The sequence below is a fragment of the Rhamphochromis sp. 'chilingali' genome (genome assembly GCF_963969265.1).
Source record: "Rhamphochromis sp. 'chilingali' genome assembly, chromosome: 15".
In the NCBI taxonomy this organism is placed as follows: Eukaryota; Metazoa; Chordata; class Actinopteri; order Cichliformes; family Cichlidae; genus Rhamphochromis; species Rhamphochromis sp. 'chilingali'.
Genome location: NC_137942.1, coordinates 8574032 through 8592524, shown reverse-complemented (window position 1 = coordinate 8592524; position 18493 = coordinate 8574032). Strand labels below are relative to the sequence as shown.

The window sequence follows — 18493 nt, the reverse complement described above, 5'->3', positions numbered from 1 at the left end:
TCCAAACTAGTATATACATTCAAAGCAATGACAAGAATTCTTGCATGTGTCAGCTCTGTTTTCCACACTCTGAAAAGCCAGTGGCCCCCACCCCCACCCCTGTCCCAACCCTTCTTTTGAGCTCTCTTTTAATCTAAATTCTAAATGAATTAAATGGATAAATTGATTCTGTTTTATTGTTGCATTATTTTTTTATATTCCGGGCATTTGTGCTTGTAGATAGCCACATAATGTACTCACATTTATACACATTATGTACACATCATTTTTCTCTTCTTACTGACTGCTCACATTGTTTTTAAGTCACACTGTAACTATCCATTCTTGCAGCACTATATTCTATATGCTATAAGCACTTTATCTACCTCTCATTCATGGGCAATTTAGAATCACCTATTAACATAACATGCATGTTTTTGTACTGTGTGAAGAAGCTGTAAACCCACACTAGGTACTCACAGTTTTTTCTTTGTTTGTTTGTTGTTGTTGTTTTCCAGGATAAAATCTATAAGTTCTTCAAATAAACCCCATTGAGTTTGTTTGGAATGGTTTTGTTTGTTTGTTTGTTTTGCTTTGTTTTTTCTTGTGGCAAAGACCTAATTGTTTTTCAGTCAATGTCCTTAACCAAGTTAACCGAGTAAGAGATGGATGGATGAACAGACATCAGAACCCCTGTAAAGAAGTAATTTTGGCATTCATGCCTTGCAGAAGTATCAATCTGCTGTTGTCTGTTTTAATACATTGTTGTTTAGTAAGGCCTCCATCACAACTACATCTGTTCTAAAAGAGCTTCTTAGGAGAGACATTTTTTCATTTTTTATCAATACATATTATTGTTTTTTAAAGATATATTTTCCATTTATCATAAAAAAAAAAGTTACAGTAAATGAAGTTCTAAGAATGTAATTTAATTTCGCTGCCTAAACAAGACCAAAATTGTTGTAATTGATGATTTTAAAGAGGTTCAGAAGAAGTTGCACCCGCCTTTGTGAACAGAGAGAAAGTATCTGATGGGGTACCAAGAGAGGAACTGCGGTGTTGCATGGGGAAGTCTATATTGATGTGGTGAGCTGTGTGGTAGGAGTGGCAGATGGATTCAAATTGTATAGATTTTAGACATTGTGATCTTTAGTGATAGTAGAGATCAATCGGAAGACAGCCTGGAGAGGTGGAGCCATACTCTGGAGACAAGAAGAATTTAAGTCATTATAGAATAGAATAGTAATATAGAATACATGTGTGTGAATGAGAGGAAGGCAGGTCTAATGATGAACCTACAATGGGTAAAGGTAGTGAAGGTGGAAGAGTTTAAGTACCTTTTGCAATATATACATTTATATGTGTACAAAATATATTCAGCGATATATAACACAAGCAGAAAATGAAAGGGGAAAGGTTCATTTGCATGAACTTCATCCTGACCTCTGGTGGTCAAAGAGACTCTAAATCTCAGCTCTTACTTTGAACAAACCAACCGGAAGTACTACTGCGCTATTGCACGTGAAATGACAACAGTAGCGTACAACTGTTGTTCCTCCCGGAGACCACTGGAGGGAAGTGAAAGTGAACCACGTTAGTAAATGATTATCTTAATAGTTAAGTTAATAGTATTTGTGTTTTTTGATTAAATATAACGTTTAGGACCAAGTTTAAGTCGCCAAAACTGTCAAAAAAAAAAAGTCCTCTAATTTCGAGGCTTCTCTGTCCTCCTTACATTGGCTCCCTATAAAGTTTAGGTTTCAATTTATACCGCTTTCTATTAGTGAACTACAAGAGCCATCGATCTCTTAGAACAGCTGATCAGTGCTTGTTGGGGATATCTAAGTCTGCCCTAAGGACAAAAAGAGACCGCTTATGGGACTGTGGCTTGCAATCTATGGAACTTACTGGGAGTGAAGTAGTCTAAGTTAATAATGAGAGTGTGCAGGCTTGTTTACATTTAGTTTTATCTGTTTATACCATTTAAATAGTTGTATCTTAAGTTTTTCCTAAATTGCATTTTTGTTTTTGAAGCACTTCTGTTCTTGAAAAAATTCTATATAAGCTTTACTTACTTACTCTGTTCGGTGTAGCTGTGATTTAAAACTCTTTCAACTGTGTCACATTTCCCCGTGTTGACCAAATGTTTCCTTTTTTGTGATATCACACCTAGTGGCACTCACCTTTCCTTTTTCCCTGAGAGCACTGTTATGTCACTGCAAGAGGTGGAGTCTGGAAGTTCTGCCTTGTACTTGGGGACAGAATAGGGTGGAGCCGCAGCAGCAGGGGGAGCTATGGGTGGAGGCTGGGTGTGAGAAGGGAAATCTGTGACTGGGTGCTTTCACAGGGAGCAGAGGCATTTGACTCAGGGTACACATGCTTGAGCTGTGAGAGGCCCTACTCCCCTTGGCTGGCTGGCATCCCGGAGCAGAGGCAGAGAGAGACAGAGAAAGTTGAATGCAAAAGACTGAGGGTGAAGAGAATTTTAACTGTAAAGCAAACTACAAAGAGGGAAACAAGTGGTAAAGAAAGTTGTCTAAGCGGTAGGAAAGAGAATAAGGGACTAAGTTGAGTTCAGCGTGGCTCCTCTAGATTACTTTTCACCAGGGTATTTTTATCTGTAGTGAGCGTGCAAGCAGTTTGTATTTGGAATTGAGAGCAATGGCTGATACAGGTGTCAAGAAGGAGCATGGAGCCCTTGCAGAAGTGTCTTACGATGATGAAGAGGTCGCTCTGGTGGGTGCCGCCACAGAGCCGGCAGTAGATGACGATGATCCAGCTGAGGCGACCGATCCGGTGCTGGCAACTGGCTCGGGGGGGAAGAGTGAAGCGCAGATGAATGGGGTCATGATTCTGTCTCTGCTCGACAAGATTATCGGGGTGGTAGACCAGATCCAGCAGACCCAGAATGGGCTGGAGGCCCGGCAAGAAGGCATGGAGAAGTCAGTGTCAACCATCCAAGGGGAGCTGTCTAAGTTGTCCAAGAATCACATCGACACCGCCAACACTGTCAACAAAATGCTGGAGAAGGTACGCAAGGTCAGCATCAACGTCAAGACAGTACGCAGCAACCTCGAGAAGCAGGCGGGCCAGATCAAGAAGCTGGAGAGCAACGAGTCTGAGCTGCTCAAGAGACGCAACTTCAAAGTCCTCATCTATCAGGTGAAATGGCATCTATGTGTGTAGGTCATAAAGTAATGAAAATTAAATGATTAATCTATTAGATCTGGCTGTTATAAATATAAATATGTACTTGTTAGAGATGTGTTGCATTTCCCACATCACAAACAAAGGTTGGGAAGAAGTGTGAAATTCACTTGAAAGGCTCTCAGAACTACCTTTAGACCTCATCTCACCAGAGGGAGAGAGACTCACACTGCAGCATGAGTTGACCCTTGTTGGGAAAATGAAAAGCGGACTAACAGTTTTTTTGGGGGATGCAGGATGGCTCGCTCTGTGGTTTCCATGACATAAATGTCTGAATCACTTTTTCCTAAACCCTAAATCAGGCTGTGATGTTTACCAACTATTCATCAGCTTTGCTTTCCACTACTTAGAAGCCGTTGAGTAGTCAGAGGTGCATTTGTCCTTCCACAAGTGAAGGGAAAGCCAGTAGCTGCCATGGAAAATAAAGACAGGTAGTGACCTCTCCCACTCCATGCGATTATCCAGTGAAACCATATAAAGATGAGTGGGTGTAAATAAAAATATAATGCCCATGAAATATGGCATGAAGGGCTACTTGAGACAGAACCAACGCCCCACCCCTAAGTGCCCAGCAGACATAGTTGGCAGGCTGCTCCCATGTAAGATGAAGATGTCGTTTTTATTGTGAAGATTTCCCAGAAGAGCAGCACACTTAACATTCATGCATTCACGCTGTACAAGTTCACACTTGACCACATAAGTGGTTGAGTGTGAGCACTGGGCCAGGCTCAGTTTTATTTCACGTGGCAAGTGTCAGAAAATATGACATGTGACACTGACCAACTCTTTTTTAGCAAGGCATTTTCTTGTGCTCTTGTGCTGGAATAAATCTCATGACAGCATAAGAAAATTGATTCAGCAGCAGTCACTTTATGCACACAACATCAGAGCATCTGCTTAAAAAACATTAGTAATAGTGAATCTGAGGGCTGCAAGCCTCGGGTGAGTAGAGCTTACTTCAGGCTCTATATTGGCAGGCACAACGTTTTCACATCAGCCTCCCGGGATGTCCACTGTGGGAGCAGGTTACACTACTGGCATCTTGCAGAAATCCAATCATAGATCCTAGACCTTTAAATTACACTGCAAAGCAGGTGCCTCCTGCTGTTTTTGACACTACATGTTGTACTGCAAGCCAGTGTGTAAATTTGGTTGTCTATGTTGCAGGTTCTTTATTTAAATATGTTTGTAAATGTGCAGTTTTCTTTTAAGAAGCTACTAAACTTTTCAAATCAGATTTAAGTAATTTATTTTTGTTTACTTATGATTGCAGACAGAGCATGAATCACCTCTTGCTATTTTCTCACCTGTGACGCACTTATCGCTGGCTGCACTTGATCGTTGTGATATTTTCAAAGCAGTTGTAGGAGCTGGTGATCCCATGTTGCAGTAGCTGTTTTGGGCTCACGCAGTCTATTTATTGCCAGTGAATGGTTGCACTGTGTCCAGTTTAATTGACTGACAGATATTGGCAGCAGTGCAAATTTAAAGCTGGCTCACAGTCAAGTTTCACCACTTTCCACCATCTCCATGTGTGTTAATGTGTTAGAGTGGGAAAAGTTTAAGATTAGAACTAGGTTAAGGATAAGGTAAGGATTACTGTAAACTATGTAGAGGTTAAGTTAGGTATCTGTGGAATTAGTGTCAGGTAGTGTACCAGCGGGTGAGTGTGTGTAAGTGTTGGTGTGTGTGCGTCTGTGCCAATATCCTCGCTAATGTTGGCTTTCAACACTGTCAGTGAAGGCAGAACGTGAATGAGATAAATGAAACTTTTTCAATGTAGGATTTTGTACTTTACTTACTTGCATTAACTACAGGTTATTTTTCTTGTGTCTGTTTTTGCTGTTTGTTATGCGAATAGCCACATAGTCTAGGAGTTCTTAGCCCAAAAGGCTTTGACAGGGATGCTTTAAAATTAAACCTGCAAAGGCGATAGCTTTCAGGATACCCTGGTAACAGAAGGGCGTGACGGTGAAACCAGAGGGGTGGGGAAGCATTCAGCTCTTTACTTGATTAAAGAGCTCAGTGCTTCCTGCTTGGGTTGGCTGTTGTTAAGGAGTAGAGCTGGTCATCTACTAATTAAAAGGTTGGTGGTTTGATCTCTGGCTGCTCAAGTCTGCATGCCCAAGTATCCTTGTGCATGATACCGAGCCCAAAGTTATAAAGGTACAATATTGCATATCACAAATATTTAATAATAAATATAATAATAAAGTATTTAGGCCTAAATATATTTCTGTTGATGAAGTTTCTTGTAACAACACACCTGAGCAAATAAATCACAAAAAGTCCTCATTAACTCCAGAATTGCTCTAATTAAAAAACAGCACTTTCTTTTTTTTAGTTTACAATTTAAACTATATCCCATGGACAACTTATGCACAATTCTGAGGTTGTTTTAGATCCATGTCTGTGAGGGTCTTCCTTTTCTCTCAGCACAAGACACGCCTGGTTAATCTGTAGGCTTCAGATGACCAGTGTTTTCAATGAGCCTCTGTCTTTAACACCCTTTCTGACTGTTGCGTTCGGTATTGCTGCCATTTGTGGATCGCATGTCATATCAAGAGGAGCAACTGTGAGCCCAGGTTTATTTCCTCATCCCCATTAATCTCATGCAGCAGGCATTTGACTATTTTAGTGCTTCCAACCAAGGCATACTTCCTGTTTTTTGTTTGCTGATTGCAGTAGCTGTCAGAGGAAATAAACCCAGAGCCAAGAGATAATTTGATAAATCTAGACTGCAGCTTCTTAATTAAAGCTTTATGGTAGCTGTAATGTTAGAGCTGTAAATATTCTCAATTTTTTGGTGGATTTTTTGGTGGATTCCAGTAATGATGGAGTTTTACTTTTTGAAACACAAAAAGAAATTAGCCTTTCCCAAGCATGATTACTAACAAAGAGCTTTCTTAGCTTCCTGCTTTTTTCCCAGCTCTATGACAATTATAAAAGATTGGTCATAACCAAACAGAGCAGGCACAGCTATGTCAGTTTTATAGGCCTTTAGTTAGCTTAGTCAAGGGTGTGTAGTTTATTTTACCAAGGGACCACATAAGAACTTAAACTGAACTTAGTTCTACTAAGTTTGGGGCCCTTGGGAAATTGCCCACTCCTGGCTTAAACAGTTGCTTTTCAAAACCCTTAAAAGGTCCTACCACTGACTTAGCCCTACACTATATCCTATATGGTCTGCCTAGGCAATACTAGAGGACAAGTATCAAAGACGGGGTCCTGCTGTGTCAACTTCAGTGGATTTAGTGTCATTTGAGGGAAAAGAATAATTAGCATATCTACATGCACAGCAAACCAATCATTATTAATGAGCGCTCTGGCATCTATCAAGTACATACAGTTTAATGTTAATGGAATGGACCGATCATGCATATGTGCATGGTCACTCCCAAAGATTGACCCAGGAAAACATGACATGTACTAGTAGGTATCCAACATTTTGCAAAGTTTTACTTTAAATGTGAAAAGTAACCATGAATTTTAAATTGCTGTAATTCAACCAATCAGATCTCTCTGTGTTTTGTAATGCTCATTATCTATGTAATTATGTGGATTAATCTAGTTTATGAAATATGATATGGGTATGTCAGTCAGAGTGTGAGACAGTACTGCAGTGTGTCTGGAATTAGGGTGTGTTTGGCTGCAGCTCAAGGACAGTGATATCCATGTGGTCAACTCTATCAGGGAGATGTAAGCTTCTCGGTTACAGGCTGCTTATTCCACACTAGCCCCACAGACCTTCCAGAGCTCAAATCGCAGCCAACAAGCCTCACCACCAGCATAAGCCTACTTTTCTCTTATAGCTTTTCACCGTGCCCAGACTGTTTAATAACCCAGTTCAATTTATTCCAAACATAGCGATTCAACCAAAGCTCTTTTGCTCTTTCAGCTCAATAAATCTTTGTTTCTAGGTAGAAAGTGGGTCTCAGGCTCATTAAATACAGGGTTGTTGTGAAGTACTTAGCAGACTCTTGCAGGCAATAGCAACAAACTCTACCAAAAAGCACTCAACCGGCAGCACAAAGTTAGTGTTGTGATTCATCCTGCTGGCATCTCTCTGCCCCTCCTGCCAGCATACTCACTTGTTCTCCTCCCTCCTCAGTTTCTCTCCCTTATCACTCCCCATCAACTCTGCATTAGCCCTTTTTACTCCCACTCAGACTTCTAATCCACATTTAAACGTCATTCACTCCTCTCAGCCTCTCTTCGGTTGGTCTTTCTGTACTCCTCTACCCTGAAAGATCCTGCCGACTCTACGTTTAAGTGTTACAACTTAGCTACAAAGATGAACTCTGTGTGGATACGGTATTCAAAATGCTCATGTTGGTAGTTTCCCTTTTGTGACTTCATGGAGTCAAAATGCTCTTGCTTTAAGCTTTTCTTTGCCAAATTTGGATGTACTCCTCTAATCACTCTCTCTTTCCTTCTCTCACATATTTCGTTGACAACAGGGAACAACTGAGCTCAACCCAATGAGTAACAGTAGCCCTTTTTCATTCTGTTTGGAACTCCTTTTTATTTTTGAGCGTCCTAAGCCATTATCCTTTTGCGGCAAAAATACTGCTTTGTCATCTGTGTATCAGCTGCCGTCCTCTGCTATTGTTCGGGTTGTCTTTCTGTTTTCTTTGCTTTGGTTTATTTTGCAGGAAACAACATAAATATACAAGATTGTGTTGAAAAAGACAGTTATTTAGAACAGTTAAGACTGGCTAAGGACCAGAGGTTGGGTAGGATAATTGGATAAATGTTTGACAAACAAGCATACAGGACATTTCCTCTCTGATCTACTTTTTCAGATCAAGTGTACAGCACGGTGTGGTTTCACCAGAAGCTGAGGTTGGATTTGCTGAGAGTGTTACTCTATCCCTTCCTGTGCTTCTCACGCTAAAGTATACAGTTTATACAGCAGAAAGAGGACCCCTTGCTACTTCAACACGTGAAAACAGTGTACATGTGTATATATATTTTTGAATTAATATATTAAATATGGCTGATAATTTTGCCTGTGATTGCTTAAGTTAGCCACTGTGTCAGCTCAGTCTTACACAGCACTTACAGAGAATATGTGATTGACAGGATGTAGTGCACTAGGGAGATTTTGACATAGTGCATAGAGATGTTGTTTAAAGGAAATGGGGCTAGTGTTGTGTTACGCATGAAAACCAAAAAACCCTCACCATTACCTGCGACATCAGTGTGCGTATGTATCAGCATTATCTTTATATCTAATGTTTTCGTGTGAGCTGTTTGCCTTGCTCTGCAAGAGATCATTCTGTGGTGCGTATTTTAAAATAACCATATTTCATGTGTCCTGAATTCAAGCCACAGCTGCCTTCCCATCTCACCAAACATCCCCATCCCACAGCAGCAGACATGATTTACCAGCTGGGGCACTGATCGGGCCACCCCTCAATTTTGTCATTTGTAGTTGTCATCCAGCTTCTTGGCCAGCTAACAGACATGTGTCCTCATACCACATCACAACTTGGTGGAAGCTTCTGATACTCTCTGGGCTGTTTATTCCAAGATTTGTAGGCAGTAGGCACACCCTTCATCTACAAGAGCACAGCCAAAAAAAAATAAAGTTGGCCAAATGATATGACTTGGTATATTTAAGGAAACTGTTATGTTGCCTGTTGCTATAAATACACCAGTAGCAATGCAACGAAATGCCATAGTGTCCTATTTCATTGAGTGGGTGTGAGTTTAACAATGTGGAGTACCATTTGATTGATAAATTGAATTACAAATGGCAAATGTGGATGTTTCTCTTTGTATTTCTTGTAATTGTGTATATGCTGTCAATTGTATATAAGATTTGTTCAATCGAAAGCTTTCCTGTTGAATATCATTCACACATCTTTACTGTAAGTGGACACTTCACGACTCCCTGCATATATAGGTGTCTCTTAAAGACATATAGATATGTTTACTATTAATATGACCAAATGTTATTCTTGTAATTTAACATGAGTGCATGTGAAAGTAAGACCTGGACTGTGCAAGCCGACAGTCTAAAGTGCTACAGTCAGGTTTCCCAGTGGTATGTTTCGCTGCTGCTGTGACGGCTTGCTCTTCTTGTCACTGGCATGTGAATTATAGGCTGTCACTCAGCGTGTGCCAGGACACCGTGGGTTTTGTGTACCCTTGGCATTAGATTTTGCATGCACATGGATGTTTTGGATGATTAATCTATAAATAATGGAAATAGTACTTAAATTATGTTAACAGTGTAAGAGGCGAACTTTGAAGGTGAAATGTGCTTGTAAGCTCACATATAAGTACATAATTAAGACTAAGTGTACAATAACATTGATGAGTTACTGAATTGACGGCAATCCCATTTTTAATATGTCATCATCATCATTAATTTGCTGTGAATTAATACTAGAGTCAGTTACTGATTTGGTTGAGTGTTGCGTTAACATGAGTAAAATGCACTTACTTGATTATAACATTACATAATATTATAAAGCAGTAATTGGCATTTTTTTTTTGCAGAAAAGAATAAGGTTACAATAATAACACTGTCCCTTAAAGAAGACATGTTCATAGTAGATTATGCAAATGCATGCATACACACACTGAACATTTTAAAATGTGAGATTTGATCATTTCTAAAACTACATCCTATTCTTACCTTGGATATAATACATTTGGATATAATACCATGTTATATAATACGTTTCCAGCACTCTGGCTTTTAGCTCGGACAGGGACGTAAATGGAAAAGTAAATTTTCCATCTTTGCATGAAACTAACCCAGCTGGGATTCCAGTGGTTTCACAGTAATGGATGTGGGAAGGCTGGGCTGGGGAAAAGGGCTTCCCCATTTATAAAATAACAAATTACTGCAAGAGAAAAAAAACAAGAAACTCCCTTCCTGTGGTATAAAATATAACATGGCATTGCCGTATTGACTGCGTGGTATAAAGAAGTCCTCTTTTTTGCAATGAATGTGACTACAGACAGCTGAAGTGGCTGTTTTTGCCCCATAACCCACAGGACACTTTAACAAGATGCCGTCAGGGCAATTTGTGTAAAACGAATAGGGGAGCTTCATGAAACATTGTATTCTTAGTCGCAAACCCCAAACTGCCTGAAGTAGAACGCAGCTAATCTAGTCATCTGTGCATTGCTTGAGCCTTATTTGGGAAAGCGTGGGAGGCCTCAATATTAATGACCAGAGTACATTAATGTCCTTATTTTAACCTCCACACACTCGTTGGGGATCAAAGCATCGTGATTCAGGCCATTGCAACGCTCTAACACACAAACCTTCTACTCTGCTTCTTGTCAATCTTTCATTTAGCCTTTTTCAGTTCTCGGGGGGGGGCATACGGGTCAATGAGATCACTCATTGTGAAAGCTAAGTGCACAGCTGCAAGGACTGCTAAGGATCAGACAGCTGCTCCTGTGACTCACTGGAGAGGCCTTTCATCACACTGCCTCAAAAGGATTGGTGTGTGTCTGTTTTTCACTTGAGTAGGTGGATCAGGGTTGTCTGTTTTATTGGCACGGGTTGATTATCTAACAATAGTCCGGCTTGCTACGTACCAAAGGCAACATCAGTAATTAATGAACTGCGTTGGTTTTTTAAATCTGACATTTATCATAGGTGCAAGTAGGGAATTAAAAAAAACCAAATGTTTGCAGTTAATCAAAGCAGAACAAAGCCACAAACACCTTTACATTATGATTACACATACCACAAACTGAAAGCTGCGCAACCACCTTCTAGACACGTGCTGAGCAGAGAACACAGTCACTGTGTTGTGCATGTGCAACACTTCTGACTTTTAATCATCTTGGCTTGACAAAATGATGCTAAAATCTTGTCAGCGACACAATAAGTATGCAAGAATGTTCAACACAGTGGGTTAGTAAGGGTCTTTTAGCAGATAGAGAGACAGCGACATGCCAGCAGCTTTAGTCAGAACGTCTGTTGTCTCAGTATAGTGCTAATTGAGGACACTGTTTCCTCTGTTGTCCTTGGTAACAGACTGTATGAGTCAGACTAGTAACATTAAGCCTCTGACAATTAAAAGGTGCTGCTGTAAAGAGTTTTAATTAAATTGTTGTTGAATTTTTCATTAAAAACCAATTTCCTCAAAGCCAGAGGGTTTGATCTCCCACAGGTGTAATGATTCTCAGTGTTTTAATCTTTTCCTGCTTCACTTTTCTGGTTCAACTGTTTTTCCATAATTGATTTAGCTGTTTTCCACCTTTTTCTTTTTCTAGGATTCACGCCATTCGTTGAGTAGAGCGCACTTACTCCGTCACTTTTCCCCTGGAGCTTGTTAGCAAACGCACACAGAAATACAGTGCTCACTTTTCCACAGCGATTAAAGTGGAAGGAGTAAGGAAGGTAACACAGGGACGCAAATGGAATTACTATATTTGTCCTCAAGCTCTTAAGGGGCGTGCACACAGGAAGAGACAAACGGCAATGCTGCAACTGTTAAGGAAATCACTCAAAGTCCTGTACAAAAACTTTGCTGCAGTGGAGTGTTTCGTGTTGAGTGATTCGCTTTTTATGTAAATCAGTGTTAATCTCTCAACTTGTAATCTCGCTCTTAAACCCAGACAGGGTTTATCACAGTTTCCATAGAGTGGGCTGTATCAGGTTTTCAGAATGTAAACAGTGAAACTTTCCCATGAGCCTAGAAAGGCTAATTGAAAATTTTATAAATGTGAAGTGCGACGCAGTACTCAGATTCATCATTATAATTTCTAACAGAGTTATTCTTAGAGCTCACGTAAGCTTGTGACAAATAGATTTGTATATAGCATGTGTTTAAGTCGTAGACTAGGTTTGAGGAATAGCCTTAAATACTGAAATGTTGATCTCTACACTCTAACATGTTGCAACTAGACTTATAGGCTATATCGCAAAAAAGAGGCATCCATATAAAGGGTTTTTTTCTTTGTTTGTCATATATTTATGTTTAGGAACTATCTTAAAACAGACAATCATGGATTGCAGTGTTGGCCAAAATGGAACTGGTCGAGATACACTTTCTAGTTTTAAAAAAAGCAGCTTTTACGGTAAATATTTAGGACAGAACGAGACAAAAATGAATAAAAGAGAATAGAAAATGCTGAAGGAGCAATGCTTTTTTTCTTCATCAGTTTTAAGTAAAACGTTTGTCATTTTTCTCACAAAAGTATTTCGGCCAATGATTTGATTTGCATTACATAGCTCTAGTGAGGTGCAGTATAACAATGTTATGTATGATTTCACCTGTTTCCTGCCAGGCACTGCTGTTTTCCATTGGCTCCACACTTTCTTTTCAAGCGCTCAGTATAGCTTCATGGGAAAAACTGCGAATAACAGTGTCTCTGTTTCTGTCGGCTTACATTGCTCATACTTGCTCTCAGTTACGCCATTTTCATGCCTTTTCTTTGTGTTATGTCAAAAGCACAAGACACAAATAATATAATGTATATATTTGCACATAAAAATTCTGCAGGAAAATCTGAGAAGGGGAGGAGGAGCTGGTGTATACTTTCTAAGGTCACCTAAATAAATTAAATGAATTTAATTAAATGAACACATTTAATTCTGTGTGTGGCTATCATGAAGTGTGTATATAGAAGTTGTCTTATATATGAGGTCACATTTTACAACAGCAAATGGGAATCTGTTGCAGTATTATGTGTTTATGCATTCAAAAATATATTTAATTATCATCTCATTACTCAGCCCTACTGTGCTCACTGAGCTAACCTGCAAAACATTTGCAGTATATATTTTAGTTTAAGAGGAATATGCTCAGCAACTGCCGAACATGTGCCAATATATTGTTGTAGACATGTCAGTTGTTTGTCCAGCTAAACTTCACCTCACTACCCACCAGAGACAGCATGAGGGGGTGGTTGCTATGGTGATAGAGCGTTGTGTTTATCCGTTGCTGTGTGGGAGGGGAAGGGAGGGAGCTTCTTAGTGGTGCAGTAGTCAGCAGCCAGAGAACAGTACATGGAATCCAGAGAGCGGGAAAGGCCAGCCTAAAATAAACCCACACAGAGTGGGTCGAGCAGGTTTATACTATATACAGTGCTGAATATGGTTGCAATGTCCATTTTATGATAGGATCGCGTGGCAGTATTTGAATGGTGCAGAGATATGTGCTACTGATGTGATCTGACAGCTGTTTGTCTTTTACAAGTTAGGAATAAGAGCTGATAATACAGGTCACGTAATATTTAGTGTTATACTAGTGATATTACAGTTGTTATATTACAGTAGGAAACTATTAATTATCAAAAAACTATAACTTTCAAACCTTAAGCCAACTTAGAGCAGGGATTCTTAAAATTTTGATGACCATGTGACAAGTAAAGGAACCAAAACACAATTTAGGGCCACACAAGAAAAAAAGCCCCTGTGTTTGTAATGTGTTGTTTCAGAATGGCGGTTTATGCTGGTAGCTAATGCTGATGCAGTGTAATTCAGCTTTTAAAGTCTTACTGACCCCTCAATGTACTTTAGATCAGCGGTCCCCAACCCCGGGGCCTCAGACCGGTACCAGTCCGTGAGTCGTTTGGTACCGGGCCGCGAGAGTTGAGGTTCAGGTGTGAAATGTATGGTTTTCAGGGTTTTTATCGGTTTTCAGCGTTATTTTGTTATCGTTTTTATCGTTAACTCGGTTTTCCTGGGTCTTTTCACGTGTGTTATGAATAAATCTTCTTTTTTTCAGTACCGGTACTAGTTTTATTTTGTTGTATTTATCCGCCTTAAAGGCGCCTTAAAGGCACCTTAAAGGCCGGTCCGTGAAAATATTGTCGGGCATAAACCGGTCCATGGTGCAAAAAAGGTTGGGGACCGCTGCTTTAGATGTCACATTTATGCAGCATTTGTCCTATGTACTTGAAGCACTTTATCTACATCACATCAGCAGTCAGTTTAGAATCACAAGTTAACTTAGGAAACCCACACAGGTACAGGGAGAACATGCAAAAGGCAAGAAAGAACAATGAGTATTCTTGCTGTGAAATGACTGAAATGCTATTTACTCCACCATCAAGTTACCTAAATTGTCATTTAAAGTGTGAAAGGGTGACTACTGCCTAGGCAGTATTCGCATTTAGGTGTATGCATTGTAATTATAGCAGCTTATAATAACAGTGGCTGACAAATTATTCCCACCTTATTGAAATGTTTCTTTTTACAATTTTCAAATAAAGATGTGTCGTCCCTCATAGTGGAGATGATAAACAAACCTTTGCTACATGCGAGCAGCGCTGTGTCTGTTTCATCTGAGTCCGTGTTCTGCAGGATAATTATTTGTCTGATTGTGGCTCTTTAGCGGACTGATATTAGACAAAATAGATATGAGGCCTTTTATGCCTCTTAAATTAACTTCAGATGTAAACACTCATTGGTATTTGAACCTAGATGTCAGACTGTGAACATCCTAAATATTCCTAAATATCTAGGTTGGTCTCATGAATTACTGATTTTTTTCATGTGTATCTACAAAGTCAGTGACTATAGTGATGGTGTACTGAGGTGTGGTTCAGCAGGGTGGGTCGACTGATCCCTCTATCAGTAACTGACAGTTGGGGGAATCACATTTCTATCATAGTACTGCTCCTCCCTTTGTGGATATCTGGAATGACACTGTCCTGCCAAACAACATGGAAATGTGGTCTACTTTGTTGACAGATGTAAAATGAAAAAATTTAAGTGCTTTGATTTAAGGTTTTGTTTTAGTTTTATTGTAACTTGTAGGGGGGTATTCAAATAGATGCACATCCAAGTGGTTTGACAGGGTGATACCTTCCCGTGTAGCTTTGCATAGAACAAATACTATGGTCCTGCTTCTGGGCTTATGTATGCAGCAATTTCTGGTCATCTCTGAAACTGCTGCACTTTGCATTATGTGCTAAACCGAAACTATTCTAACCACTAAGTATTTCCAGTGAAATTTAACCACCAGTCTTTATTCTGCATTTTATTATCAACACTTTTGCTGACCAAACACAAGCTGAAATTGTCTACTGAGAGATTTAACTGAAGATTAGGTCTTCAGACTTTTATACAGAAATGATATGTAAGTGGCAGGAAATAAACCTGTGGTTAGATGAACAAATTGTGAGCTTCAGTTTCATTATGACTAAAGTTGCAGATAATATAGGATTCCTTTCAGGTTTTACTAGTGTTTTAAAGACATGCCATATAATACCTATAAATATGCCAGGCTACATTCTTTTATCTTTCATAACTAAAAATTTAAAACCATTTTGTTTGCACAATTTTCAGCATATAAGTGACACCACTAGATGGCACTCCGCACCAGCTGCACACAGTGACATGTTTACACTGACTACTTGATGAGGCATGACTCTGCAGAGTTTCAGGGTGATATTTGCAATTCCGTTGCCCATTATCTTAATTTTGTATAGGTGGTACATTTGAAAACATATTGAAACATATGCTATTTTTACATTATTCATATAATACAATTAATGAAACATCATGTCCATTGAAATGTTTGTAAAAATTGTTGTAAAGCGTGTTTAACTCAGTCTCGCTCACTCTGCTACAGTGGCTTAATGCTCTTCTCTCTTTCTTTCTTTTCTATTTTGTCCCTTAGGACCAAGTGAAGCCACCAAAGGCATCCAAATCCAAGACAGCAGAGGCGGTAGAAAGTAAAACAGCGGAGGGCCTTGAGCAAATCCCTGAAGAGGGACAGGAGGGACTCCCAGACAATCTTAATTCAGATGAAGAGGTGGTGATTGAAGAGGAGCTCATAGAGACTCGTACAAAGCGCCTCCAACGCACCACAAAAGAGCAAGTCGATAACATAAAGAAAGCCTTCTCCAAAGAGAAAATTGAGAAGACCAAACTAAAAACCAAGGAAAACTTGGAGAAGACCAAGCAGAGAACCCGTGAAAACTTGGAGAAGACAAGACAGAGAACCCGTGACAACCTGGAGAAAACTAAGCACAGTCTTGAGAAGAAGATGGGCAAGCTCGGGACCCGCATGACTCCCAACCAGGAGCGCAGGGCAAAGATAAAGAGTTCCAAAGAGAAGATGAAGAAGTCACTCACCCCTGACCACAAGATGTATGCTCGTTCCAAGACCTCCGTGTACCGCGTTCCCCCTTTTACCTTCCATGTTAAGAAGATCCGGGAAGGGGAGGAGGAGGTGGTGCAGAACACGGAGATGGTAGAAGTGAGCGAAGCCGAGGTTCAGCCAGGGGGAGAGGAGAACGGGATGGGTGTGCACGTGGAGGTGGAGGAAGGGGAGCTTGTCAGTGTAGACAGCCCCGAAATAGATACTCTGTTGGAGGTGACTGAAGACTCTGACCTGGTCAGGGTGGATACAGACCACCTAAAGAAAGCCCAAAGTGAATAGAGTCTCGTAGCTCCACGGGGCTGTGAAAGAAATTATATTAAGATGAAGAAGGAAACAGAATACTGATAAATGAATATAATCACAAAGACACAGTAGGGACTTTATAGATGATTACAATCTATGACATCTTATTTGTTTTCTGTTCTCTTTGTATTGTTCCCAACAGGGATAACTTTCATATTTGTTCATATTTAGCACTCAAATAATAGAAAGAAAGACAAAAACAGGAGTTATGTTACAGGCTGACTGGATATGCTACACTTAGAAATTAGACTATTTGTTGTTTGTTGTTGGTTTGATTAGTTGTGTGGCTAAAAGAAAAACAAAAAAATTGTTGTGATTAAGAGACAATATTTAGTGTGGCATTTGCCTTAACAAATATGGAAAAATGAAGTTCTTGGCAATGTTTGTGTTGTAATGGACGGGTGAAGTGATGTGAATGTGTAAAGAAAAATAAATGTAAAAGTTGTAGACGGATTCTTCTACAGAAGAATTAACAGGTGAAGAAAAGATCTGTTGCACTGGACTTAAACTAAGGCGTTTAACTAAACTGTATTCCATATTTCGTAAGATTACAAACATTTTCCCAAATGTTACAATACAGTGTTTCTCATTGTTAAGCACTTAAGTGTGAATGGCTGGAAATAGATGTGCAGTTTCTATTAATATATACTAGGAACCATGAACCTGTGACAAATTCAACTATTACAATGTTTAAATGCATAACACCACACTAAAAAGCAAAATATACTGTTGTATATGTGGGGTGGTAAATTTTTCAGCTGAATTTTCAGCTTTCATTAATATTGAAAAATGAATAACTGAATGAAAATATTAATAAGATTCGGAATGTCACTTTTGCAATAGTAAAAACAGTGTTTAATGAGGATACGGCGTTTGGTGTATCTGAACACGTTCTCACTAAGCTGCGCATATTGCACTGCTGCGCAAAGGGGAGATGAAAAAGACTGTATCACCATGGTCACAGCTCATCACACTATTAAAATTTCTCAAAGTAATTACAGACAGAAAAAAAGATGGTCTAGAGAGACGCGAGATGACAGTTTAATGACCGCTGTATGTAATATGGAGAAGCTGAACTATTACAGGAACATCCAAAGCAAAAAACTACGAAAATCTGGTCGTAAATTATACAATTTGGTTGGCATAAGATGGAGAAAACAACCAAGCAGTAATGAATGTAAACTGGTATGGCAATGCACAGTCAGTCTTCTGATTTTGTAAGGCCGAGCATATCGCTCTCCAGACAACAACAAGGTGAATGTATGTCTTCCATTTTGCCTCCCTGGAGACTTGAATGACCTTGATGTGGTGCAGACACACACGCAGAGGCCTACTGTGTAGCATCGACCACCATTAAAGTAATCAATGGGCGGGGAAATACAATTAAGGAGAGTGCTTGGTCAGAGCACTGCACAAACCAGAGAACATTGGGAAAGACAAAGGGGGGGGGGGTCTATGTAAGGAAGGGAGAGACTACTAAATGGTGACAAGTATGTGCATGTCACGTACTCAAGCATGAAGCTGAAATCACAAAAAACAATAAAGAAATCAGCCGTTGGCCTGTGAATTCACATGGGCATGTTATTTTCATAGCATTAGCCTTTTGTTTATTTTACTTTTTATTTTTTTGTATTTTATTTTATTTTATTGGCAAAGACAACCTGTGCTTTATCCATAATACTCGCTGGTTCCTTTAGAAGAAATGTGTGTTTTTGTCACCCTGTTTATTTTGTCTTGTTTTAAGCTGCTGGTTATTCAGAAAATGAGCTTCAACATTACTGCAACCTTATGTGACATAATATTACGCTTGGTGTTACTGATTTATATTCAAATAATGACGCTTGACTGATTATGTTGTGTTTAAGGCTTTTTATGCCTAACAAATTCAATATAAATAAACGCCTTACTAA

At 39.5% G+C, this 18493-nt stretch overlaps 1 protein-coding gene across 1 annotated transcript; it reads left to right on the top strand.

Annotated features, from left to right (window-relative positions):
• The first annotated feature begins 2176 nt into the window (after window positions 1-2176).
• cavin1a (caveolae associated protein 1a) lies at window positions 2177-18480 on the top strand. The gene is made up of 2 exons (XM_080905717.1): window positions 2177-3141; window positions 15795-18480. Exons 1-2 carry the CDS (start codon window positions 2641-2643, stop codon window positions 16557-16559), a joined length of 1266 nt encoding a protein of 421 aa, XP_080761843.1. The 5' UTR covers window positions 2177-2640; the 3' UTR covers window positions 16560-18480.
• Window positions 18481-18493: the final 13 nt, after the last annotated feature.

What these genes read in the sequence shown, in the direction of transcription:
- cavin1a (XM_080905717.1), top strand. Translation starts at nt 2,641, where the DNA reads ATGGCTGATACAGGTGTCAAGAAGGAGCATGGAGCCCTTGCAGAAGTG. An exon ending in TCAAAGTCCTCATCTATCAG is followed by an intron (nt 3,142 to 15,794) that starts GTGAAATGGCAT and finishes TTTGTCCCTTAG; the next exon opens with GACCAAGTGAAGCCACCAAA.